Here is a 26456-nt window from a genome sequence, read left to right as displayed (position 1 = left end):
TGTGTGCCCCGCCACTCGGTGCCCTCCGCCCCGCCCGCCCCCTGCTTCTGCAGCTCCCCAAACTGCAGGGCCCCGGTGAGTCGGAAGAGCACGCTCACATCCTGCCCCACAGCATTTGTCTCAACCGACAGGTTGGAGGGCAAGACAGGTGCAGTGGAGCCCTGGGCCAGGCGCAGCCCCGTGTTGTGGCGGACCTGAATGGCCGGCCGGACGGCCACCACCTGCAGCGTGACCGGGGGGCTGGCTTGCAGCCCGTCGCTGACCCGGAACGTCAGGTCCGGGGCGGGCCCGCCGCGGTGGACGTACACCAGGCTGCCCGCATCCAGCTCCCGGCAGGAGAACTCGGTCGCTGGCTCCCCAGGCTGGTCTTGGCGCTCCACGGGGAGGCCGGCGGGGACACCGAGGAGCTGGAAGGTGAGGCCCTCGCAGGCGGAGTCTGGGTCATCGGCCTGGAAGACCTCCGGCCCCAGCAGCTTCTGAGTGTGTTCCAGGATCACCATGTGCCTGCCGTGCGGGAAGATGACGCGGGGCGGGTCGTTGACGGGGTTTATCTGAATAGGCAGGATGTACGTTTGGCCCCTCCGAAGGCAGGAGGGCACGGGCCCCCGAGCCGTCACCGACACCTCAAGCACGAGCTGGTCGGAGGTGTCCTCGGAGCCATCGTGGACGAAGCGGGCCTTGCGGTTCACCACGTCCAGGAGGGTGAACATTTTCCGTGCCTGGGCACCCGGGATGTCCAGTTCCAGCTCGCCGTGTTGGGCCCCACGGCTCACGCTGAACAGCACCTGGGATTTGCGCAGCTCGGCCTCGCTCAGATCCAGCGTGGGCTGCACGTGCCGCCACTCCAGCCAGGCTGTGCCGCCCTCGGCCACCACCAGGGGGCGGACGGTCAGCAGCTGGGTGAAATTGGCAAAGATCGGAGGCAGCCCCGGTTCAGGGGCGCAGGGCTCAGGCAGCTCCATGGCCGGCCAAGCCTCGGGTGCCAGGGTGGAGAAAGCTTCGTATGGGCCGTAGGCATCCTCCTCCTCCTCCTCCAGCCTGCAGCCAGCCTCCATGCCGCGAGTCAGCAAGGCTTCCCGGAGCCCCCATCTCTGACCGTTGATGCTGAGATCCTCCAGGCAGCCCCTCAGGGAGACGTTGACAGCCAGGCCCAGGCGGTGTTCCTGGAGATGACGAGAGCCCTCTGCATCCAGCCCTCCAAGGAGGAGACTGCCTCGTGGCTCTAGGTAGCTAAGGACCCCACGGTTGGAAGTACGTGTGGGGTACTGGTCCACGGAGATTTCCAGCCTGTGAGCATCCATGTGGACACTGACCTCGTGGGGCTGCCCATCGGCCACAGGCACGCTGTTGTGGAGCAATACAGTACCCTGGCCCTTCTCCACCACAGCCCGCAGGTGGCCCTCAAATATGTCCACGTAGATGAAGTCCCCGTGCTGGCCCCCTGCCTGGAAGGCCAGGGGCGCCTGCCGGCTCCGTGTGGTGAGTGTAAACTCCAGGGTGCCTTCATCCCGAGTGCCCCAGGCAGGGAAGGCAGCCAGTGAGTGGGGCCCAGAGAAGCCCATGGCCACGTCATCACCGGCAGAGAACTCCTCAGCACAGCCCTCAGGCACGTCTGGGGTCAGTGGCCAAAGGAGGCTGCGGCCATTGAGGGTGGCTGTGTGGAGGCAACCCCGCAGGGGTCGGCTGGCTCTGCTCAGGTAGGGCAGGCCAAGGCTCCCGGTGCCCCCCAGGAAGAGCCCATAGGGGACCTCCAGGGGGGCCTGCTGGACTTGGGCGGAGGCATTCAGGAGCCCATCGACTGACAACAAGGCCCAGCTGTCTGACACGGTCAGCCCCACAGTGTGGGGAATGGAGTCGCTCAGCAGTGTCTCTGCCAGGGTCTGCATCCTCACCTCCTCCTGGCCCAGGATAAATCTGACCTGAGGAGAGACGGGGGAATGGGGGATGGGGGAGGCACACTGAATCCATCACTTCTGCAGTAAAAGCATAACTGGTCCCCCACACTTGGGGTCCCCAGAGCAGAGGGCCTAGGACAAAAGCTTCTCACGTCACTCCTCTCCCTTTCCTGCCATCTCTTTACGCATCCCCCAAACACTCACCAAAGTGATCTCTGTGCCAGGCCTGGATGGGCTCAAGGGACCCCGATGTGAATCCGATGTGGTCCCTGCCCACACAGACCTGTCATACAGCAAGATGCTTTCCTAGAGATTCAGCCTAGATTCTTTTATGTCTCCCCTCTTTCCTTGGGTGAGAGGTGCTAGAAAAATCACCTTGGAATACGGAAGATTCTTCCCCTGGCACAATGGGCACCTGGGAATCCCCTGATGAGTCCCCCTAAGTAGACCAAAACACCGTGGGGTCACTGAGGCAGCCAGGCTCACTGTTCAGAAATGGGGAGCCCAATCAGATGCTCTGTGTTTTGACCTGTCCAAGGGGAGGTCCTTGGGGAGAGAAGAGAGACATGGTTCTGTCCTCAGGACACTGGCACCAGAGCTGGCTCTGGTGTGGTGTTCCCACAACCAGATGGTAAAATGGGTGGTATGGAAACTGAAAGAGCAGAGCACTAAGAACATATGGCCTTGAGAGTCCACGTATGGAGCACCTTTCTAGGGGTGTGGCATCAATATACCTGGCAGGGAGGAAGAGCATCAGTGCTAGGTTGTACCAGGCCATGTTCAACAGTGACACCTTGTGGCAGTGAGAAGCAATGGCAGCATCAGATGGACTGAAAGCAGCTGAGGGATTCAGAGGACAAGAGGCCTCTCTCCCCTGGGGTGTGGAAGCAGATGGCTCCCCCAAGTTTGGACTAAGACCTCATGTTCTCAAACTCTTCATGGTTAGGGGGAAGCCTTGCCAGAAGACTCTTCGCTAATAAAGCTTGTGGTGACTTGAAAGATGAAACAGAAAACTGAGGAAGCTGTGGCAGTATTGGTCGTTCCATCATCGACAGACCGTGGTGAATCAGGGTGATTGGTGCTATGCCAGAGGAGTGCACGGGGGTGCTGGAACCCAGGAGAGGGGACCCAGTCCAGGTGAGGAAGGGATACCCATGCTGAGACTTCAAGGAGAGGCTGGAGTTAGGCAGGTGCAGGGAACGAGTGAGGCTTGCACCAGGCAGAGGGAGTGTAGTGAGCAAAAGCGAGAGACCACAAGGCGGCAGGGAGCTGAAAGCAGCCAGGGTGGTCAGGACACAAAGGACCGGCCAGGGGTCGTGGTGAGAAGTGTGGCTAGAGGGCAGGAGGGCAGAGCTGGTTCACGAGGAAGTCACACCTTCTGGGATGCTTCTGTCCATCTCACCGTGGGGAACTTGAGACCTCAAGGCAAAAGTGACTCCCACAAGGTCACACAGCCGGTTGGGGGCCACTCAAAGCTAGAGAAGGAATCCAGCAGGGAGATGTCACTGACCTGCAGGCGTCCAGAGTGGAGCTGCAGGAGGAGGTAGTCAGCCGGGCCTGCCGCCAGGAGAAGCAGGGCTTCGGGCTGGGACGTAGAAAACTCCAGCTGTAGGTCTATGTCAGTCAGAGACATGGCCACAGGAACCTCCAGGTGGTTCTCTCCGAAGAAGGAGGCTGTGTGACAGAGACAGCTGTAGTGAAGCTTAGCCCCTTGCCTGGAGGAGAGGTGCTGCAGGGTGGACGGGTGGGCTGCAGGGAGGGCATTGCATGCTGGTACACCCTCACGGTTCTCCTATGTGGCGCTCTCCCGTGGCCTCAGCTGGTCCCAGCACCTGCTTGGTCCTGGCACCAGAAGGCATGGCCTCACCTTGTGTCCAGCCCAGACCCTGGCTCTGAAGGAGGCCAGACCCAGCATTTCAAGCATCTCAGGTCTCTTCCTCGGAGGTTTCTGGGGCCAGAGGCCTCTGGCAGCTCTGGCTCTCTTCCCCTGGGCCCCAGAGGAATCTCCATCCTGGGTCTGGCTCAAACGGAAATGGCCCCTGGACTGATCACCTGGCCCGATGGTCAAAACCATCAGGAATGAAGCTCTAGGAGAACCACCTCTACCCAAACTGATCTCTGCTCAAATTCCTTCTCCTAAGCGCCCGTATGGTTTAGCCCCTGGGTTGGCTGGGACCACAGCTGGGCTCTGGTGGTGGTAAGTCAGGCAACCCACCCATCCCTGCATCTCTCTTGGGCCATGCTCCCAGCCATCTCTGGGGGTCAGGGGGGGCAGCTTGTTGGCCTGAGTCCATCAAAGAGCAAAGGCTCTGAGGCTAGATGGAGACCACGTGCAGTGCCGGACCCAAAACGGGCCAAACTTCCTCCATCACCCTGTATTGCTTCCTGCTGCTTAGCTATTAAAGGTCCCCGGTGAGCGGTCAGATCCGGCCCCTTTATTTCCACCATGGCCAGGAAGCTAGGGATGACAAGAGCTGAGTTCTTCAAGCCTCGGTCTGAGGCTGAAGACAAGGCCTGGGAGGGGATGACGGCCTGATGGGCAGGCCAGAGGGCCTCCCAAGACAGGTGGTCATATTTGGGGTTTCCCAGGGTCAGGGGTTCCTGGGTAGGGACACCTCCTCTTTTGAAGTTGTCACCCCCTCCAGGCAGTTTCCCCGAATTAGCCTCCCTTGGCCTCTAACCCGATGCCACAATTTCTGGTCCATTCCTTTTGTGGAGTTTAGCGCCACATATAATGTTGACTCTCCCCACTTGACATCCAGGGCTGGGGAGACGGGAATGGGTTACAGAGATGATTCACCCCCCCCGCCCCCGCCTTGGGCTTCTCTTAAATCCGGTGAGAGTGAGTAAAGGCTGATGGCCTTGATAGGAATGATCTGGCACCAGCCATATACATGCTGGTCCCCGGGCAGCCTGAGCCAGCTGCCATGCACCTGAAGAAGTAGCATCAGCCACTGGAAGGGTCCCAGACTTGTATGTCCTAAGGGCAGCTAACGCAGCCTGGAGGGACGGAGGGATGTCCAAGAAGGATGATGTTCCTCCCCCCCGGGGTTGAGCTGAAATCCCTTCTACTTATCCCCTCTGGCCAGCACTTGCTGGCAACACCAGAGCCTTGTCTGGGAAGCTAAAGGAATCAAAGGAGAACTGCAAAACCATTCGGGCGGACACAGCCCAGCAGGCCCAGGACACCTCGGTGCCCGTGAGGGACAGACCAGGGAACTGGCAGCTGGCAGGCACCTACGGGGGTGCTTTATCTGCAAGATCATCGATTCTTAAGGACACAACGCAGCACGCTGAACTGAGGGCAGCCACAGCCGAAGAGTCGGGGCAGGTGGCCCCGTAGGATGGAGCCACCACGGTGGCACGTAGGAACTCAGAACGGCTGGCAAGAGCTGACTGTTACATTTTCAGGAATTTTGCAAGCCAGGTGATGCTGCCCGGTGAGAATATTTATACCATGGAAAGAGGCAAACACTGCAAATCAGGGCTCCCTGTCTCCAGGAGAGTCTGTTGCTAAACATTTACCTGCCTGCCACGCAGGAGTTGGGGGCCCACTGCTTCCCCTGTGTGGGAGTGAGCACAAGCCCTCACCCACACTCCCTTTTGCTAAAGGTGGATGTCAACCTGTCAGGGCACAGTCAAGCTGAGGAGCAGGCAGGAACTTAAGTAGCTGGCTGTCTCTAACTACTGAACCACCTGCCTCCAGCACCCTCCCAGCAGGGGAGAGTAGCAGCCTGTTAGGCCTGGTTCTCCAGGCCAGAGTGGGAGGGTGACAGGAAGCAGAGGTTCTTTCCAGAGAGCTGGGGGCTGAATGGGCCCATTGAGGGGCTGAGCCCTGCTGTTTCCTGCGGGGCCAGGCGGGAAAGGGCTCACACAAGCTGCCTTGTGCTGCTGGGAGCGCGCAGGCCGGGCAGCCCCCTCGCCCCAACGGAGGCCTCTGAGGCCTTGCTGGCCAGGATTTTGGAAACTCTGACAGTGCCACTCCCCCCACCTCCTGGTCTCCTTCTGCTGCCTCTCTTACTGTCTCTGATGGGCTGCAGTTGTAAGAACCCAGAGTCCCTTTTCTGGGCTGGGGGCAGGGGGACAGTTGGAGAGGGACTTCAAATGGAGAGGGGATGCAGGATAAAGAAGTCATGAGCTTGGAGTCAATCCTGGAGGGCTTCCTGGGGGAGGTGAGGGTTGTGTAGAGGAGCAGAGAGGGAGGGAAATGGGCAGTCTCAGAGGGAAGCAAGGACAAGAGACTGGCAGGGATATACAAGTTCTGGAAATGTTGAAGACAGAGAGAAAAGAAGCATGGGCCACACCAGGCTCAGCAGCCTGAGAGGGCTGCCAGGGCAGTGGGGGGAAGAGAGGAGGCATCATTACTGCCTGGAGAACTGTCCTTGACTCTCCTGGGCCAAGAAGACCCATGATTCATCAAAACACCAGTTCAGGCCTGCAGCAGCTATGTGTGCTGCCCTCTGGGCCAGAAGAAGGGGCCCAACTCAGGCCTCAGTGTCATCATTCTGTAAAATGGGCACTCCTTCCCACTCTTTCCTCCTCCTGTCTGTGGGGATTAGTCCTGGAGGTCCCTTTCTGGTCTGGGTCTGCTCTCAAACGTGAGTGTGCGGAGGGTTAATGGTGTGGACTGCTTGGGTGGCCCCAGGCCTTTGGCATGGGGCGGGCAGGATGCCCCAAAGGGTCTGAGGGACAAGTAGGAGGGTCAGGACGAGTGCTGCAGGTATGGATTTCTCTGCCTGGAAGAGGATACACAGCTGAATGTCCAGGGGGTGTAGATGTGTACTTGCATGTGTGTGCAAGTGTGTGGGTGGCTGCTGGGAGTGTATTTTGGGTTTGCATAAGGCTGTGTGCTTGTGCATGTGTATGCGTGTGGGCTGGGAGCTGCCAGGACAGAGCAGTGATTGTGCCCAGGCCTGTCCTGCCCCTCTGTGCCCGCCCGCCATGACTTTGGCTGCGCCTGGCTCCATGAAAGGGGCAGTGTGTTCCTGGAGGGTTGCAGCCCCTCCCACCCGGCACCCATCCACCCGAGAGGTTTGCTGAAGGTGGAGAATCCCACAGCTTCCCACCCTTCCTGCCCACGAACAGGGCACTGCTGTCTGGGCCCAGGGTGGGCTCTCCATCCCTCTTCCTGAGAGGAGGGCTGGGGGCACAGAAAGAGTCTGTATCCATCCCCACTGTGGCCCTTTCTCACACAGGGGGATGAAGCCTAGGCCAAGGTCCCCCAACAAGCCACCCTCTGGCACAGCATGGGTTATGCTGGCATCTCCTGGCTCCCTGGGCCACTCCTAGGATGCTTATGAATGGGGACCTGGTCCCTGTCCCTGGGGGACCCCAAACACGAGGCTTACTTCCATCATGGCGCTCAACCCTCTGCCCATCAGCGGGATTTTGGCCTCTCGGTCTCTCTCAGGCTCCCCACTCCCTCCCAGGCAGGCCAGGGGCAGGGTCTCAAGCATGAGTGCCTTTCCAGTCTTGGCGTTGCTGCAGACCCTGCTCCTTCTGGGTCCTCAGAACCCCTGGGGCTGGCCAGTCTGTCTCTCTCCCCGTCTCTGTCCCACATCTCTCTTGTCTCTGCCTCTGCGTTTCCTCTTCTCTCCCTCTCTTGGTCTTTGGCCCCCCTCTTTCCTCTGTCCCATCCCGGCTGTAACTGGGAGTACCGCCCTTGCCCCAGAACAGTCCAGAGAGCCAGACTTGCCTCCCCAGCCCTGGGACCCTCACTCCTTGGAGATGGGTTCCACAACATCAGAGCTCTCTGTGGCCCTTGCCTGCAGTAGGGTACTTGGCTTCCACTTACCAGACGGACAAACTGAGGTTCCAGGGGAGAAGCAATCTGACAGAGAGAAGCAGAAAGCCTGCAGCTCCTGGCCTTGCCACCTGTTGGAGCCCTGCCTGCCTGGGCACCCCACCCCAGGCAGTCAATCTCTGTGCGCTCCCTCCCACCGCATTCTTGGTCGCCTGGGAGCAGCCAGGCGGCCCCAGAGCCGGCGTGCGTGCGTCAAGGGCAGCAGCCGCATTCCTGGGTCTCTGCTGCTGCCTGACTTTATAAGGCAGAAAGTTTGGGAGCCCAGAGCTGCCGGCAGGATGGCCGTTGGAAAGTGCCCAGCCCCACAGTCAAGGGTGGGTGGTGGGAGACCTGGACATGAGGATGTGGGGAAGGTACATCCAGTGGTACCGAGGCGGAGCAGGAGGTGAGAGACGGATGGGGAGAGACTTGGGAACCATTATTCATTCATTCATTCACGCACAAATATAATAATGTAGCGACGGGGATGCAAGAGGAGAACTAACCTGGGAGATACAGAAAGCCTGAGAAAGAGAGTAAAAGTGAGAATGAGAAATAAAGACCCCCTCCTCCACAAAGACTGAACTCAGGGATCCAGACGGAGGCCTGAGGAAGGAGACGGGGGAGGAAAAACCAAGACAGACAGAAAAGGCAGGAGGTTGGCAGTGAGCCTGCTGCTGTGTACAGGATCGAGGAGAGTGAGGAGGGGGCATCCCACCAGCCAGCTGCGGAGGGAGGGGGCAAAGCTGGGCTTTCCCACCGTAGCCTCTTGGGGTTTGGCACCAGGGGTGACAGATCCTGGTTCCAGATCCCGGCCCTGGGTAGGCAGTGGTGAGGCTGGGAGAGTCCCCCTGAGGGAGTCTGACGGGGAGCTGCGGGGGGGGATGTTCCGGGAGGGCCAAGGCAGGGATGAAGGGCTCTCTGTCTCCCCTCGTGTGTGTGTGTGTGTGTGTGTGTGTGTGTGTGTGTGTGTGTGTGAGTGGCCCACCTGCGGGCTGAATGCCGGCCCTGTGTGAGAGCAGGGATGGGCCCAGGGCTCTGGTCCCATCACCCAGGTCCTCTGGACCTCAGGCCTGATCCCCTCCTCTCACGCCTCCAAGGGACTTGCTTTTTCTTTACCAGCACTCTGCCGCCAAGCCAGAGGACCCCTGAGGAGGGTGGGGTGCAAAGTTCCCTCTGATTTAGAACCAGAGCTTCAGCTCCCAGGACTGCCGGTGAGGCTGACTGCTCCCGCCCATTTCAGGGCTGGGAAAGCAAATATTCAGAGATGAGAACTCAGCCCCACAGAACACTGCAGACTCCTGAACGGACACAGTGGGCTGCGTGTGGGCCTGAGTGTGAATGAGTGCAGGGCAGCGCCACGCGTCACAGCGGGTCGAGGTGAGCGTGGGCAGGTGAGGATCTGGTGCTGTGGGCCCGGTCTGGCTCTGGGTACTGGACCATGACTCCCTGGCCACGCCTGCCTCCCTGGGCTCTGGGGCAAGGGAGAAGCGGTCACGGCATCTATTCAGGTGTCTGCCCCTCCCTCAGCGTGTTCCATAGCCCCCCAAGGCTCAGCCCTCCCAAACCGAGCTATGCCCTTCCACCAAGCCTGTTACCAGGTAACGGGGGAAAGTTACGGGGATGACTTCAGGTCAGACCAAAGGGGCAACATAACCTGCCCTTGGTGGTGACACAGGGGTCATAGAGCCAAGGCTAGATGGCTCACTACCTGCCAGGGCTGGCTGCCTGCGAGAGGCTCACACACCTGCAGACCCACTGTGCTCACCGCGCTGGCTCTCCTAGCCACTGATTCCAGACCGGGGAATAACCCAGAGGCCTACCGACCACCTGCTCCTCTCCTGCCCTGTGAGCCAGTCACAGGAACATCGGTAGGTTAGCTCAAAATCACATGGGACTTAAAGAAGCAGCCTTCCTCTCGGGAGACAAAAGCTGTCTCAACAGAGAGCAGGAACGCCAGGCCCTGTCTGACCACCTCCCCGTCTCAACACTACAAAGACCTCACTGGGGTCAAGGTGGCCCCATCCCTCCTCGCTCCAAGAACTCTTGAGCCCTGAGACTCACTCTTGGGGTACTTGACGTCTTTGGTTGCCTTTCTGGTTCCTTGCAAGGCCACGGAGGCCAGGGCAGGACAACAGTTTCCTTAGCTATTGGCTGAGCCCTGACCCTGGTCACTGGTCTCAGCTACTGGTCCTCTAACCAGGCATCTGGAGGCCACCCACGCTGAGTGGCATACACTGGGGAACATTTACAATTCAGGGATCCCCTCTGGAAGGTGAGTACCCCTGGAGAGGAAGCAGGGAACAGGTGGGGTGGGAGATGTTGAGCTTCGTCCACAGACGTCGACAGGGGCAGGGTTGGTGTCCTGGGATCCCAGCCACATGTTCCAACCCTGGGGCCACGTGGGGCACAGAGGAAGTGGGAGGGAAAATGAGAGGTTTTGCTGGAAGAAGCAGCCCAGAGTCCACCCAGCCTGGAGGGCAAGGGTGTGGAGGAAGCGGGGCCCTCAATGGAGTCTTTGTGGAGGCCCTGCTGCTCCCCAGAGTGGGGCTGCTGTGGCATGGAGCAATTCCGAGCGGCTTTTCCTTGCCTTATAATTTTCCTCCTTATAGGGCAGCTGAGTGGATTTCTATGCCCTTTTCCACATCCCATTCCTTCTGGCTTTCTTGGCCCCAGAAGCAAGGTGGGATCCTCATCTCAGTGGGCCCAGGCTGAGGGAGGGGTCCTGGCACGGAAGAAACAGAGTGAAGGACCCTCGCCTGGCATGGGTCTGCAGTTCCCCACTGCAACAGGGTCCTTGTGAAGCTGCTCCCATTTTACTGGTGAGGAAACTGAGGGGCAAAGACAGCAGTCATCTGTTTTAGGGCCTAAAGATGAGCAGCTGCAAGGCTGGGATTCGAGCCCCTGTGGGTGTGGCTGCAGAGCTGAGTGCTGTGGGTTCAGGGAGGGGTGTGTGCACACAGAAGCAGGGAGGGTGGGGGTGGGTTTTGTTGCTGCCTGTGAATCGGAAGTGGAGCATCTGTGGCTGGCCCCAGTGGGAGGAGGGTGTGAGAGTTGGCCTCCTGCCTGGGAAGACACACTTTTTCCCCTTCCTTTCCGGTCCTCGATCCTCAGTCCTCAGCCCCCTGTCTCAGGGTCGGGGGTGGAGGTGGGAGGGAGTGAGGAAGGGAGGGGAAAGCATCTGCTTTTGATGGGTGGTTTGGCAGCTGGCCTTTCCCAGTGTGGCTGGATGGGGTCTGGTCTGGGGCCGGCCGGATCAGGGAGGGACCTTCTTCAAGGCTGGCTGCAGATGGCACATTCCAGAAACCACTGATAGTGCTACCCATGCCCACGGGGGTCTTGGAGGTGAGAGATGAGGGTGGAGAGGCAGAGGGTGTGGGCTCTGCCCAGGGTGAGAAGCCTGCTCTCTGATGGGCCAGCCCCTCTCTTGGGCAGAAGCCAGAGGTGGGACGCCTGTCGGTCATCTCCAAGTCTCCCCATCGCTCTGGGATGAGAAACCGCTAAGGGCAGGGCTGCTGGGGAGGTGTCTCAGGGCTTCCCCCAGCCTGGCAGGCTGGCCTTGGAGACAGTGAGTGTGCGAGCTGGGATGGGGGATAGTGGAAGCAATGACTGTGGGTTTGGACAGAAGCCTGGACGAATTTGGCACAGATTGTGTTCAACGGGCTGTGTGCCTTGGCGAAGCCACAGCCATCTGTGCCTCAGTTCCCCCATCTGAAATATAGGAAAGAGGAGTGGGATGACCCCACAGACAGAAGTCCCACATCCAGGAGACTGGGGGTAGCAGAGGCTTGGGTCAGGGATCATCCCCCCAACACACAAACACACACACACACACACACACACCTGGCCCCTGGCCAGCCCAGCCCAGCAGGAAGGGGCTGGTGGGGAGGTGTGATCACTACAGTGGGTACAGCACAGCCACCTCTGGCCTGAGAGGCCACAGGCCTGGCTAGACTGGAGGCTCTCAAGGACAGGACCCAGGGCCTGTATCTCCGGGCCAGCGCATCTGCCATCCAGGAGGCCCATACACAGGTACCAACAGGTGAAACGTGAGCACCTACGGGAATGCAAGGATCAAATGGTAGTGACATTTGCCCCATAGGAGGGATTTTCTAACAGCATTGCTGTCTCACAGCAGCCAAGCAGAGGAGCAAGTTCCTGGCACGGGTGCTGTGCCTGGCCTAGGAGGGTGGACCAGGACACCACAGTGTCCTTGCTGGTGGCCTCTGTGCTAACCAGCTTCTGCCAGAGATCCCCAGATCCCCCGGCCCCCGCTCCACTGCTGGGCAGGCCTGACTCCTCTTGGAATAGTTCCTTGCCTAGTACCCCCATCTGACAACTCCGCAGACCCCTTCAGTCCGTCAGCACTCACCGAGCTGTGCCCCACTTCTGCCACCCTCTCTCCAGCCGACCTCTTCTCCCCTGACCTCAGGCACTGCCTCTTTGCTGTCGTACCCATATCTCTGTCTCAAGCACCAAGTCTCCAGGGCTCTGGGCCTGCCTGTCAATGCCCCCTAGACGTCTACACCGGGAACATCTATAGGAACCCCCAAACCCAAGCCCACCCGCTCAAGCCAGACTCAGTATCATCTCTCCTCCAACCTCCTCACCACCCAGTGAAGGCCCCACACGCACCCACAGCTGGGCAGAAACCTGAGAGTTGCTCTGACCCTCTCCCTCTTCCTGACCATGAACGAATGTTCCCTCCATTCGGCTCCATTACTTGTCCTTCAAGTCTGTCTCCCCCTCTTGCTTCTCTGTGCCATCCCACAAGACACATGGTCACCATCCCTTGCTGCCTCCCTTTGCTAGGTACAGTCACAGTTAACCTAAACTGAGGTGCTCCATCCTCCTCCCTTGCCTGGATGCCTTAGATGGCTCCCCAGTGCCCCACCATCAAGCCCCTGCCCTCTGGTGTGGCACTGAAGGTGCTGGGTGACCTTGCCCCTGCCCCGCCAGGCTTTCCTGTTCACTCCTTTGAACACCCCACGTGCCAGCCTCACCAGACGCTGGACACCTAACAGGTCCCCATTCTGGCCTTCGCTCCGGCTGGGCCTTCTGCCCAGCAAGCTCTTCTTTCCTTTTTGCCTGTGAAATGCCCTCATGCCCCTTCAGGGAAGAAGTCCTCCCCCACCCTTCCCCATAGCTCCTTCTCCGCATTTGGGGTGCAAAGAGACTCAACCGTGGCTTGGGGAGTTGTGTGACTGTCACCTCTCTCTGTTAACACTGTGAGCCTCAAAGGGACAAGACTGGTGACGGGAGATGGCAAGATAGGAGGGAGGGGCCCAACAGGGTAGGAGGGGTGCCACATTCCCTGGCTGACCCAGCAGTGAGGGGCTGCACCTGGGAGCTTGCCCCAGCTCTGCCCCCCACTTGTCTTACCTCCAAGCTTCTTTCAGTCCTTCTCTGCCCTGCAGGGCCCTGGTGCCTGCAGCCGGGGGTGGGGTGAGGCTGGACACAATGGCTGGGGCGGAGTGGGGCACTGCCCCAGCCAGGGAGAGCTTTTCTGGGCCTGTGGTGACAGTCTGGTGCTTGTTTTTAAAGAAAATAGAATCAGAACACCTATTTATAGCTGGAGGCCATAGCCACAGACAGGAGATGGATGGGGTTTGAGGCTGTGCAGGCTCCCGCTCAGGCAGGCGCTGGGGGTGGAGCCATTCCCAGGCCCCCTGCCCCCCTTTCTCAGCCCCCAAGGAAGTGCCTGTGGGATCCTGACATTCCCTGGGACAGGATGTAGCCTGCTCTTTGGGGCAGGGGAAGGAGGGGACTTGGGTGAGGAGGATGGAAATTTTCTCTCAGAATCGGCCCCTGGGGCCCAGAGTCCTTTGTGGGAATGGGCGGAGGTGAGGGTGTGTTATGTGTCTGCAAGGCACAGGAGGGAGGCAGAGAAGGACCTCTGGGGGTGCGGGTGCCGCCTGCCAGCGCACTGGGTAAAGGAAAGAGAACAGGGCAGCCAGAGAGAGAGACGCAGGGATGGGGAGAGAGAGATGGAGAGACAGCCTTGGTGAGGACACAGAGACAGGCAGGGGTCCGGGGAGAGAGATCTGCAGCCCAGCGGACGCTCTGAATAGAGAGGGGAGATAGAGGAAGCAAGGGGAGATCTGAAGTGGGGGGTTCCGTCCCACAGAAAGTCTTCACAGTGCTCTGGGCAGACTGGTCAGTTGGATCCAGGTGAGAAAGGGCAAGAATTAGGCATCTCTGTGGCCTGTACCCAAGAAGGCCACGCCTTGCATACTCCTCCCACCCCCAGGACCTGGAGACCCTCTGTTTCCGGCAGTCTAATGCTGGGAGGCCCAGGTCCGTTTGGAGGCAAAGCAAAGCTGTGGGGGCAGAGCTGATGCACACGGGCTTTGTCACCAAGATCGTGGAAGGACTGTCCTGGACAGAGCGGGCAGGGCAGTTCCAGGACTGCTGGGGACAGGTCTGGGCTCTGACTTGCTAGGAGGTGAATTCCCCGGGCCTGGAGGAGTTACAGGCTGAGGCTATGGCCTGGGCTCACACCTGCTGTCAGCCTCTATTCAGACCCCTCCCCTCCCTTGGTTGTGCCGTTGGGGGCTGTGGGATGGCTACAGCCTGGGGCATGTGTCATGGAGCTACAGCCACAACGGGTGACTCAGACAGTTAAAAAAAGGAGCAGCTTTGAGTAGTGACTCAACTGGCTCTGGAGGGGCTGGGTGGGTCTGGCTGGTACAAGATGGGGTGACTGGGTTTATTTTTGGTAGGGTGGGGCTGGGGCCGGGGTTGGGGGTGGAAGAGGGGAACTGGGGGTGGAGAGGAGTCGCTGCTCTCATCCCAGGAGAGCCCCAGGGCTCCGTGCCAACTTAGGAAAACGGTTTCTTGATGCCAGAGAGCTCTGGCAGGCTGGGCCGCCTCTCAGCCCTGTTCTGAGCCTAGCCTGCCTTGCTGTGTGGACCCAGATAAGCAGCCAGCTCTCTCTGGATAGAAGCGGAGATCTTTGTCCTTTTCCCAAGAGGCTTGAGCTCAGAATTTTAGAGCTGACCTTGGAGAATGAAGATCCTACCCAGAGGCCCAGAGACGGACAGAGGTCTGCTCAAGGCCACACAGCAGGGCCAGGTATCCCAAGGGCTGCCATTACACATTTGGCTCATGTCCCTACAATATCTCTTCTATCCCAGGGCTGTCAACAGTTGGAAGGATGGGCTCCCATTTGAGTACCTGCCCCTGGAGAGGCTCAGCTGGGCTCCAGATGAGTGTCCGGAAGCACATGGGCACCAGATGTCCAGAGATAGAGCCTCAGCCGGGGGCAGGAGCCTGGATTCTATTAGCACACATCTGGGGAGCTGACCAGTCTTTGCCCAATAGTCTGTTCAGAAGGTTACCTCTCTGGGGGTGAAAGCCGAGGATGCCCCCACACTGGGATCTTGACTTGGGGGCCCAGGCTTTTTATCCAGAGTGTCCCTCCAGTTGGCACTCCCCAAGACTGCTCACCCCACTCTGTAGCCATTTCCCGAGACTCACTTCCCCTCTCCTCCACCGACTCTGATCTTACGCGTACATGGACTCAGGCGTCACCAATACCCCTGATGGGTCCAAGCAGCCCAGGAGAGACAGAATCCCTCAGTCCTTCATTCTGGATCCTGCTCCTCATGGTGCAGCCACTACTGCTTAATGAGTGGTGGTAATAGCCCCAGGGAGCTTCATGGGAGCCGTCTCACATCACTGGGCCCTGGCCTCCAGCCCCTACCTCCAGAGGGGCCCCTGAAGGGTGGGCAGAGAGCAGGGAAAAGACAGGCTTCTAGGCTCCCCATCCTATAAAAGGTCCCGAGGCCTGCTCCTTCTCTCCGTCCCCACCCATCCGCTCTTGGGACAGGGTCTGAGTTTCATTTGGTCATTCGTTCAACAGATTGATTGTGCTACGTCCTGGCTCAACCATCTCCATCCAAGGGACCGTTAGGCCTTGGGGTGGGGCTGCAAGGGGCTGTCCTGCTTCTCCTCACACAGGAGAGGTGTGTGGACCTCAGCCCAGTGAGTCAGTCAGATGCAGGACCCATCCCCACCCCCCTTTCTGAAGGGTCCTGGGCTGGCGGGCAGAGGCTGGCTTGACAGGTCCCCTGGGAGCCTGCCTCCCCCTTTCCGTGTCACTTCGTCCCACACAGACCCTCTCCAATCCCCTGTTTTGGCAACTTTCTCAAAGATTCCTAAGCAGGAACCACCCCCAACCCGTCCCCCGCCACCATTGCTGGGCCTGCCCCACTCCAGAAGAAGATGGGAAAAACAGGATAACAGCAACCTCAGGACCAGGCACCTACTGAGCATTTACTCCAGGCAAAGGGCTTTAATCCCCAACACACAAAGGAGGCAGGAATTATTTATCCCATTTCAGAGAGGAGAAAACTGAGGCTCAGAAAGGCCAGGTCACCGGTATTGAGGCTGGAATTAAATTCTAAGCTCTCTAACACCAGTTCTTCACCACCATGAGCCTGGCCTCCGGTCTCCCCCAGCCCTGGAGAGGTTCCAGGAGCTGAGGACTCAGAGGAGGGAGAGGTGGGGCCTGAGTCAGGACTGAGGGGCGGGAGGGAAGCTGACTCTTAGCTGCTCCAAGACGCCCAAAAAGGGTGATTCGTTCCTGCCCTCACCACGGTGAGAAGTGTGTGTGTGTGTGTGTGTGTGTGTTTGTCTGGGCTGGAGGCCTGCCTGGCTGGCCTCCAGCTGTAGGAGAGCTGGACTTGCCCCAGTCAGTGCACACAAGGGAAGGGGCAGGGAGGGCTGGTGTCGTGGGAATCAGCATCCTGGGCCCACTGATATTTATAGCTGAATGCGGGGGTGGGGGCTTCTCTTAGGTGGGAACGGAAGTTGGTCTCCTTTCCTCCACCCCCTCTCCATCTTCCCAGAGAGAAGGATGGCGCAGGCTAGAGGCCCCGGCATGGTGGTGGGGCTGGGGGCTGTGTGTCCTGAGTTGGGGGCTTCCCCCAGGCTTCTGGCTCCGGGATGGACACTCTCTTCGCTAGGCCCTGAGCCAGGCTTCTGAGAACACTATGTGTGTGTGTGTGTTTGCAAGTGTGTGTCTGCACACACATGCACGTAAACCTACTGGGTGTCACGCTGATGGAGGTCACAGAACAGGGGCAGGGGCCAGATGAAGGTAGGGGGAGAAAGGCCTGTAATCTCACGGAGATGGAGGGCAGCCAGAAGGGGGGCAGACCAGGCTGTAGGCCTGAATAATCAATGGTTGGAAAAGCCTCCCAGGGGTGGTGATGCTGGAGCTGGACCTTGAAGGATGGAGAGAAAAAAAAAAGAGCCGTTGCAAGGAACAGCTTGGGCAAAGGTGGAAGGGTGCCAGGGATTATGGATTATTATCTGATGGTCTTGTTCATCAGCCAGCCTGTGGGACACAGCATCACCTTGAATGTGGAGGCTGATCTACTGGGGGGAGAGAGGGCCCAGCCACAGCCATGGTGTCTTTGGGCCTGCAGGCAGGTGGCACCATGAGGCTGCTGTCTACCTGGATACTCAGGAGTGTCCCGTTTGGTTCCGAGAGGGACAGGAATGGGATGCTGGGGCAGGAGAGGCCAGGTCCCCAGGGCTGGCTGGGAGGAAGCTGGGACTACATTCTGCTCCCTGCCTTCAAGTCCCCAGACTTTGCTCCACCTGGGGAAGGACACCTTCCAGGGGCCATTGATATCAATCTTGATCTGTATTCTTTGAAAGCCAGGAAGTCCTTTCTTGTATGTGACCTGACTCTCCCCTGCTCTCAGTATGTTTTAACTCAAAGCAATTAATTGGTTTTCAAGCCTTTCTTTTTTTTTTTTTTTTTTTTTTTAAGCCTTTCTTTTAAGCCACAGAACACTTTATCAAAACTGTATCTTACGTAAAACACCGATCTGTAAACACATGTTCGTGAGACTGCTATGCATGGATCGGGGTGGTGCCAGCATCCCGTATTCCCAGATATGGGAATGTAAGGCCCCAGAGCACCTTGGACACAGTCTGAAAACCCCTGGTTGGCTCAGTGATCTCTATGCCCCTTGTGGGCCCAGTCCTGGGTGCAGCAAGATAGTGGAGACCTCAGAGAAAAGTAGATGGGAGGTCTGCCCTCTGGGAGCTGCTGGTCCTGTGGGGAAGGCCACACCCAAACCAGGGTACAAGGACAAACAGCAGAGAGGTCTACCCCCTACCCTGCTAAGGATTTGCTGTGTGACTCTGAGAAAATAGCTGTCCCTCTCTGGGCCCTGGTTTCCCTATGAACCATGGGGGGCTGGCCTGGGCTGGGGAGTCTCTGCAGTGAGGTCTGGGAGGGGAGGCTGCCTTACTGACCCACCAGGACACTTAAACCGCAAGAGACACACACACTGAAATGGTTTAGCATGAGCAGTGGCGGGAGGCCTGGCTAATGCACGTCAGAGCGGGCAGGGCTGGCTCTTCTGCAGGCAGGGAGCGGCATGGGCGTGGGCAGGAGCTGAGTGGGAGGAAGGAATGGTCAACAGAAGGAATGTCCAGAAGATGAGTGAGCCATGCCACCAAGCCACCTTGACGGCAGCCCCAGAGCCACTACCCTACATCTGAGACAGATGGGGCTTCATTTGCCACCCCAGCTGTCGGTGGAGGAGTGGTGGGCTTCCTTGGAGAAGGTCTGCTTATGCTGTGAGGAAGTGGGGAGGGTTTGGAAAGGTAGGGGTCACTTGCTGGAGGGGTCTGCAGAGATGGGAACAGAGATCTGGGGTCCTCAGGGACCTGTCTCTCTCCTGAGGACCTGTCTTTCTCCTCTGCTGGGGGGCCTGAGTCCACTGGTCGGTGGCTGCCCACCTGGCCTGATCCTGAAAGGCGGCTGTTGTTGGGGTGAGTGAGAACACCATGGCCTGTGTACCCAAAGAGGGACCTGAGGCCAGTCCTTCTCGTTCTCAGAGCCTCAGTTTCCTCATCTGTAAAATGGGGAATGTTTCTTGACTTATAGGGCTGCTGTGAAGCTGCAGGATGACATGGTTAGTGCCCCCCACAGGGTGTCTCGGGAGGTAGGAACTCTGTTGTAAGGGAGCTCCATCCTCTCCCCTGTTTGGAGTTACGGGCCCTCCTGAGAAGCAGAGAGCCAGGAGCCCCTACCCCAGGGAGAATCCAAGTACAAAACTGTTCATACAAATTCGGTTCATTCAAAAATTACTCATACACACTCAGTAATAATAGTAATACAATACTTCTGAAACACACCCTAAGCCTGCACCTGGAGGAGGAGTCGTAACTCTGGAAGGCTCTACAGGACTGGACCCACGCTGGGTCAGGGGCATGTTGGAGGCAAAAGGGGAGCTGGATGGGGCCAGGAGTTGGCGGCAAGGCGGTAAAGGAGCGGAGGGACCTGGAAGGGAACAGGCTCAAGTCCCAGACCCAAAGGCCCCCTTGTTTATTTGCTCTTGGCACTGAATAGGAGCCCCAGCGCAGCTCAGCACCCCCTGCCCCCATCTTGTCCTCACCTCCTTGCCTGAAGGCCCCACCCAGCCCAGGTCTGCGAGCACCGCTGGTTCTGTGCACGGTTGAGCGGGCTCACATCTGTGTGCGCCAGTGAGTGTGTAGTCAGGGCTATTTCCAACTCCCCCTCCCCTGCCCACCCCCTCCTTGGCAGCACGCCCAGTTCCTCACACCCCACTCCCCTCCGGCCCTTCATCAGCCGCCTGGCCCACCTGGCGCAGCCCCCTCCTCGGGCCCCCCAGGCGGGCAGCACTGACAGGCTCTTGTTGTCCTGGCTGGGCGGGCGGGTGGATGTTGGGAGCGGGGCTCAGTTACACTTGGTCTGGAACAGCTTTTTCAGAGTCCGGGGGTGGGTGGCGCTGGGCCTAGGGCCCTGGCCCCTGCACTGCTCTAGAGGGCTGGGGTAGTGTACGTACACACACAGACACACAGACACACACAAGGCTGAGAGGCTGTCTCCAGCACCACTCGTTCCCCCAGACCATCCTTAGAGGCAACAGAATCTACCCTGGTTCAATTCCTTGCACCTGAGGCTCCCCCGTCCCCACCTCAGCCCTGCTCTCTAAGACACCCCCATCGGTTCAGAGCCCTCACCCAGATTACACAGGAACCCTCTCGGCCAGCTACTCCCGCCTGAGTCCCACGTGAGCCCCTCACCCTCTGCCTTTCAAAGTCAGCTATGCCAGGCAGGGAGGAGGTGCGGGAGCCCCCGGCACTGCATGCTCTGTGCTCACTCTGGCCTCCCAGTTTTGCTTGTGCTGTACCCCCTGGCTGGAAACACATCCGCTCAAACCCAGTCTCGGCTCAAACCCAATCTCCCCAATGCCTGTGGCTCTGCTGGGCCTCCCACAGGGCTTAGAAGCGGCTGGACACGACACTTATCATCCACACTGGCACAGGGGTCAAGTCTAGCCGCCCACGCAGGCGGGGAGCTCCCACAAAGTGCGACTAGGGGCTCTTGTTGGGCAGCTGGGCTTCTCTGTGGGTTACAGCACTTTGCTTCCTCCCTGGGTCCTCAGTTTCCTCGTCTGTACAATTGGAAGGTTGCCCCAGATGGTCTCCAAAGGTGCTTGACTCTCAGGTCCCATGACCTGGATGCCCTGGAATGTTGATGAGTGCAGGGAAAGCATCCCAGTGTGCCTCACTCTGGTACCTGAGACTTGGGGGCCTTTGGGGCTATGGGTGTCCAGGAGGGGTGGGAGTGATACCTTCCTCGGTAGGGGCTGTCCCTATCGCAGAGACCAGGACGGGGGGCAGAGGGGGACATGGCATGGAAACAGAGGTGGGCTCTTGGAGGGGAGCTCTGCCTGTGAGGGGGACAGGATACTAGCTCGCCCACCCCCTCACCGCTTCCAAATCCCTCCTAAGGGCCGGGGTCAGCTTGATATTATAAAACCCCACTGGCACCATGTTGCTCTCCTCTCTAAAAGCTTCGCCAGCTCCCCACTGCCAATAGGGTATAGGCTGTGGACTGCATTTTGCCATCTCAGGTTTCTGTGCCCCAGCCCAACGGCTCTTCCTGGCTTGTGCTCAAAATATATATACCTTCCAGCCAGGCTGCTGGAACTCCGTATCTCAACCTCCCTCTGCTCATACGCCCTCAGAGCCTTTGCTCGTCGAGCCCTCGCCTGGAGTTCTGACCCCCTTCCCATCCTCCAAGGCTTGGCTCAAGGATCACCCTCTGCCCCGCCCCAGCTTGCCTCTGAATTTCTCTTCACCATTCTCCTCATCTGGATCTTTGCAGACACGATCGGAATTGCTGTTTGAGTTTTAATTTGCTTTTCTGCCTCCTGAATGAGTCCAAGTCCAGCCTATGCATTTCTGTGCACTCCTGACTGCCCAGCACAACGTCTGCACACTGTTGATGCTGAGAAGGTATTTGAGAATGGCTCTCAGTTGAAGCCCAAGGAGGTGGGTACCGGAGTCCCTCCCTTGGCTGGAGGCTGGGCAAGCAGACCTCTCTAGTCAGCTCAGATGCCCCCTTCCTATCCCTCTAGAGGCCCAGCCCACAACGCAGGCCCTGAGACCTTGAAAGATGGGGTCCCTGGGGACAGGAACAGGGAGCCTGGGGATCCAGCTCTGACTCACCCCACTGGGGGGTCCTCCCCTGACTCACTTCCCTTTTGGGTGCCTCGTGATTACTGTCCATTCTAACTGGCTTCCCCATCTAATGGGGAGAGGGGTGTGGCCTAGGTCCCTGGTAAGGGAGACTCAGGCCCTTCTTCTGCTCAAAGTTGTTCTTGGGAATGGTCCCGAAAGATGTAGGCTGAAGCACTGATTCATACATACATGGGTAGTAATGACTGATGGGTCCTGAGGCCACAGTTCTTATGGCATAACTAGACCATGCCTTAACTAAGGGAAGAATGCCATAATGGTGGGATTTCTGGCATTGCAATAGAGACGGTTACATCCTAGCACCTCTCAGACGGCAGTCTCTGCTGGAAGCAAGCACCAATGCCTGGGACAGGGAGGTGTGGCAGGGGGGTGCCCAGAGCTGTCTGAGGGGCACAGGATATCTGAGGGGCACCAGCCCTGCCTCTAGGAGGCTGAAGAGTGGGTGGTCCTGTCTGTCACTAACTAGGCCTTCTCAGTGAGGAGAGAGGACAGAGAAGACAGGAGGGGGAGGAGGAGGCCAGGAGGAAGGTGGTGGTGAAGAGGCCAGACAGAAAATGCACCCAGGAACAAGGGGAACAGGAGCAGAGCTGGGGCGCAGCTGGGAGGCCCCAGGAGGCTGGGGTGCTTGTGGGGCCCCACACAGGGTGGGGTAGGGTGGCTTCCTCCCCATTTCACGCCTTGCGGCACTCCCCCTTCCTTGCCTGGGTGTCTGAGGTGGGGAACTCGCTTCTCACTGTCACTATGTATCCTTTGGGCACCAACTCAGTCATAGAAAGCCTGCTGGGCACAGGGAGCCCAGGCGGCACTGGGGTGTCTCCACTGGATCTAGAGAACAGTCCTGCACAGAGCCACACCCTAGGGAAGTCACCCTGGGGCCAACCTCAGATAACCAGAGCCCACATGACCCCCTAGATCGAGAGCCATGGCTGGGGGTCCTGCATCCCCTGGGGGTGGGGTGGTACTGCCAGAGACCCCAACCTGGGGTGGCAGAAGTGCAGTCCCCTCGTTTCCCAGTCTGGGGGCCACTTCTGGGTCCTCCTGTCCCTTTCCTCTACCTAAGAAACCCTCCACAGCTCTTGCCAGTCTAGGTCGGCGTCTCAGGCCCCTCACTCACCTGTGGATGCTGGTCCCACCAACGTAGCGAAGGTCAGAGCCAGGGTCAGGGCGGGGGCTGAGAGCAGGAGCCGCGGGCCGGAGCGCATCGCGGCGGGCTGGGCAGTGGGACTGGCGAGGAGCGGAGTTCGGAGCCCAGAGCTTGGACGCCAGAGTCTCGAGTCGAGAGAACTGGCGCGGGCTGGGGCTCCGGGCGTCCCGCCGCCTACTTAACACGGGGGTGGGGCAGGCGCCGACCGGCGCGCGCGCTCCGGTTTCAGGCCGGGGCTGTCCTGTCTGCCCCCCACCCCTAGTCTTCTTAAAGGGCCCGTGCCGGGCTGCTCCTCCCCGTCAGGGGTCAGGGGACCCTTATAGCTCGATCAGTCACAGGCTCCACCTTAGAGATTTGGGACAAAATCCCAGAGGAGCCCAGACCTCCTGGGCTCTGGCGCAAGGGCTCCCGGAGAGCTCCGCCCGGAGGAGATGTGAGCTGAGCTAGTCCCGTCACTTCTCTGCCCTCTGCCCTCGCCTGGGTTGTGGCAGGGGCGTCCTCACGCCAGGCCTAGGAGGAAGGACAGATGCCCACTACCCCACAGACAGCTTTTGGGCTGCTTTGCCTCTGAAGTCTCTTCAGGACGCCATTTGGACAGAGAAACACCAGCCTGAGGTTCTACCCCGCTCTGTGCCCACTGGCATTGCAACCTTGACAGGGCCTCAGTTTCCCAGTCTCCAAAGGAGAGATGTTCTAGAGTCTCCCACAAGGCAGGAGGGATTCTCAACTTCCTGGTATCATTTAGTTGCCTCTAACTAATCCTGCAAGGTGGGTGACAACACTCCTGCCCACACTTTATGGAGGAGGAAGCTGGCTCAGAGCTGGAAGTGGTTCTTGCAAGGCCGCCAGATGGAGAGTAGGTCCCTGGCCACATGGGACCAGAACCCCAGGCCGCCTGACCCCTGAATCTGGCTGTTTCAGCTTCCTGGGCTGCCTCCTGGAAATCTGACCCTGGATTTAGCACCTGCCTAACAGCTTCAGGCTGGGGTCCTGCTCCTCTTGGTTCCCTCCCAGGCAACAATATCAGCCTTGTCCCAAGCAGGAGAAAGGGCAATATTATCACAGAGCGTCCAGCACCTAGAGGCTCTGCTTGCGCTCTGCCTAGCCCCAGCATCAGCGGTGCCTGGCTTCAGTTTCTCTGTCCAGTGAATGGGTGGAAGAGTACCCCTGGAGTGTTTCCCCCTCCTTTCCTCCATCAGAATCTCTCTGTCACACCTGCCTGCTTCAGCCCACCCCCAACCCCATCCCACCACTTGCTGTCTCCCCAGCTCTTCCCCTTGCCTGATGACAGTCCTACCATGGGTACAGCCCTTCAGAGTTTGCAACAAAATTTTGCCCCGTTTTGCAATAGAAGAAACTGAAGCTGAGGAAGATTAAGGGACTTGAGCAAGTCTACACAGCTGCAAAGAGGTGGAGCCAGGTCTTTGACCCCAAGCCCAGGGCTCTTACCACCACAGCACAGTGGTAACCAGGGCTCTGGGTTCAAATCCCAGCTCTCCTGCTTAGCTGTCCAACCTTGAGCAAGTCACTTCACTTCTCTGTAGTTCAGTTTCCTCATCTGTAAAATTGGCTTTGTGAGGATTAAATGCTTTTTTAAAGAAATAAATTTATTTATTTAGTTTTGGCTGCATTGGGTCTTTGTTGCTGTGCGTGGGCTTTCTCTAGTTGTGGCGAGCGGGGGCTGTTCTTTTGTTGCGGTGCACGGGCTTCTCACTGCGGTGGCTTTTCTTTGTTGCGGAGCATGGGCTCTAGGCATGCAGGCTTCGGTAGTTGTGGCACGTGGGCTCAGTAGTTGTGGCTTGCAGGCTCTAGAGCGCAGGCTCAGTAGTTGTGGCTCACGGGCCTAGTTGCTCCGCGGCATGTGGGATCTTCCTGGACCAGGGCTCGGACCCGTGTCCCCTGCATTGACAGGCGGATTCTTAACCACTGCGCCACCAGGGAAGTCCCAGGATTAAATCCTTTAACGTACCTCAAGTGCCCAGCCCGAGGTATACAGCAGGTGCTCAACATATGCTTGTCTTTTTTCCTCCTTGCCCTGTAGTCCTGCTGCACATCCTCCATGTGTCTCAAAGTTTGCATTTAGCTTCCAGAGGCAGCTGCATACAGTAGGTACTCAATAAATGCATGCTGGGGTTGAGTAAGAAGCCAGTTGCTGCTGTTCTGTGGGGATTTTGGCAAACGCAACAACTCCTATCCAGTTCACCCTAGGAAGCCTGGGTCGGGGCTGTGCTCAGCTGGCCTCGGTGGCAATAAAGCCATTGATTCTGCACTTGTCCCTTGTTTTTCCTTCTCCCCAGGTCAGCAAGGCACCTGGTCCTTGTTAAGGGCTAATTACTGGCGAAATGTGGGCCCAGAGTTGTGGAGGCTGCTGAGAAGACAACATTTGGAGGAAAAGAGATTTCTTTTTAGAAATGAAAAAAGAAAGGAGGAGAAGACTTTTGCTTATGAATCAAAAATGTGGGTGGAGCTTTCTACCCACCCCATCTGCCCATCCTTCCCCCTCCCCATCTTCTCCCATGTCCTCCCCTGATCCCCGCCCACACAGATTTACCCACCACTACCAGGAGTCATTGGTCTGTCTGTGGAGCCTCCAGACGGAATTCCCGCCCACAGCTGAGATTCAGGTCAGGATTAGCTTGCAGCCTCCCCCTGCCTGGTTGCTAACTGGGGAGAGAAACACAGGCCTGGAAAATAATGGCAACCAGCATGGCAGTAATAGCCCACACTGGCTTCTCTGCTGGGGCTTCTCAGTTTACAAAACATTGACCTGGTTTTTTGACAACCCTGGGGAGTGTGTGTGTTGGGGGACAGTGTTCCCTTTTCACTGATGAGAAAACTGAGGCTCTAGTGGAGAAGGGATGCTGGGGCACCGGCGCACATAGGCCTGGCCTTTGTTCAGCCTATAGCCTAGAACTTGACCCCCCGACTGGTGCTGAGCAGCCTCATGCCAGGAAAACTAGCAGAAAGTTGAGGCCTCCTGTTGCCTGGGAACTGACCCCTGACTTCCTCTTACTGTCTCAGAGCAAAGGCTGTTAGACCAGGCAGTGCCTGCTCCTCGACTGTCCTCTCCCCAGCCTCCTCGGCATGCCCCCGCTGAAGCCCCCACCAAATCCCCATCCTGAGTAGAGCCCGCCAGGGCCTCTCTAGCATCCTCAGGCCTTCTTCCTCTGCCTTCTGATTTCCTCAAGCCTGACTTTCTCTGGCTTGCGTGGCCGGGTGTCCCTGGTGACCATCCCCAACTGCCCTTGCCTCTGTGGCCATAGCTCACCTTCCTCCAGGAAGCCCTCGCAGCCTTCCTTCTCACCACTGACCTCCCTTTCCATAGACTCCCTCGAGTACTGATCTCTGTATTCTCCCAGTGCCCCCCAGGGCACATGTAGTTGAGTCTATGCCTCCTGGCCCCCTGGACAGATTTCCTCCCAGCAAATCACTGGACACGGTACCTGGGATAGGGGAGAGGAAGACTCAGAACACACTTGAAGAAGGATGCCCACACCCCAGGGATGAAGGAGGAAGACAACTCTGCCGCTTCTCTGCTGGCAGAGTTCAGCCAGGCGTGCTGGCCAGGCCCTCCTGGTCATTCTTATCCTCATGCCTCTTGGACGAAGAGTACCTGCTCTGGCAGCGGCCGTGGCTCAGTCCTGCCCTTGGCCAGGGCCTGGCATCTGAATGCCTCTGTGTTTTGCACCCTGACCGCCTGGGCCCCACCCAGGGAGCTTGTGGCCAAAGCCAGCTTGCTGGTAAATGGCCGGTGCTTGTGTCCTAGATGGGACAGTGCCTCAGCTCGCGCTATGTCCTAACCTCAGGGAAGTGGCCTTCTGCCATGAAGCATGTAGCACTCAGGCCACTACTGTGCAAGGGGACATGGGCTTTTTGGCCCCGATTCCGTGGCCCTGTAGTCACATGGCCAGGAGCTCCACGGTGGTGGGCCCCAGGCCAGGGCCTATGCTAGGCGTGGTCTTGCTCCCACTCGTGGCTGGCGGCGTCTGTGGGGCTCCTCCAAGTGCAGGCAGCCAGGATCAGGAGGGATGGGGGCAGCTCTTCCCAACAATTGCACAATTCAGGAGCTGAAATGTTATGTTTGCTGCCCTTGGGAGCT

The 26456-nt window shown here is 58.5% G+C and overlaps 1 protein-coding gene across 1 annotated transcript in view; it reads right to left on the bottom strand.

Moving 5' to 3' along the window:
• The window catches only part of CSPG4 (chondroitin sulfate proteoglycan 4), a 35751-nt gene extending 13257 nt beyond the window's left edge, over positions 1-22494 (bottom strand). Inside the window, exons 1-3 of the mRNA XM_024761789.1 lie at positions 22328-22494; positions 3406-3569; positions 10-1919 (exon numbers count right to left, since the gene is read on the bottom strand). Coding sequence (XP_024617557.1) covers positions 10-1919; positions 3406-3569; positions 22328-22415 — 2162 coding nt within the window. The 5' untranslated portion in view covers positions 22416-22494. The remainder of the gene's footprint in view (positions 1-9; positions 1920-3405; positions 3570-22327) is intronic.
• Between the last annotated feature and the right edge of the window lie 3962 nt (positions 22495-26456).

This window comes from Neophocaena asiaeorientalis, unplaced genomic scaffold (genome assembly GCF_003031525.2).
Source record: "Neophocaena asiaeorientalis asiaeorientalis breed wild unplaced genomic scaffold, Neophocaena_asiaeorientalis_V1.1 scaffold54, whole genome shotgun sequence".
In the NCBI taxonomy this organism is placed as follows: Eukaryota; Metazoa; Chordata; class Mammalia; order Artiodactyla; family Phocoenidae; genus Neophocaena; species Neophocaena asiaeorientalis.
This window is presented reverse-complemented; position numbering and strand designations above follow the sequence as displayed.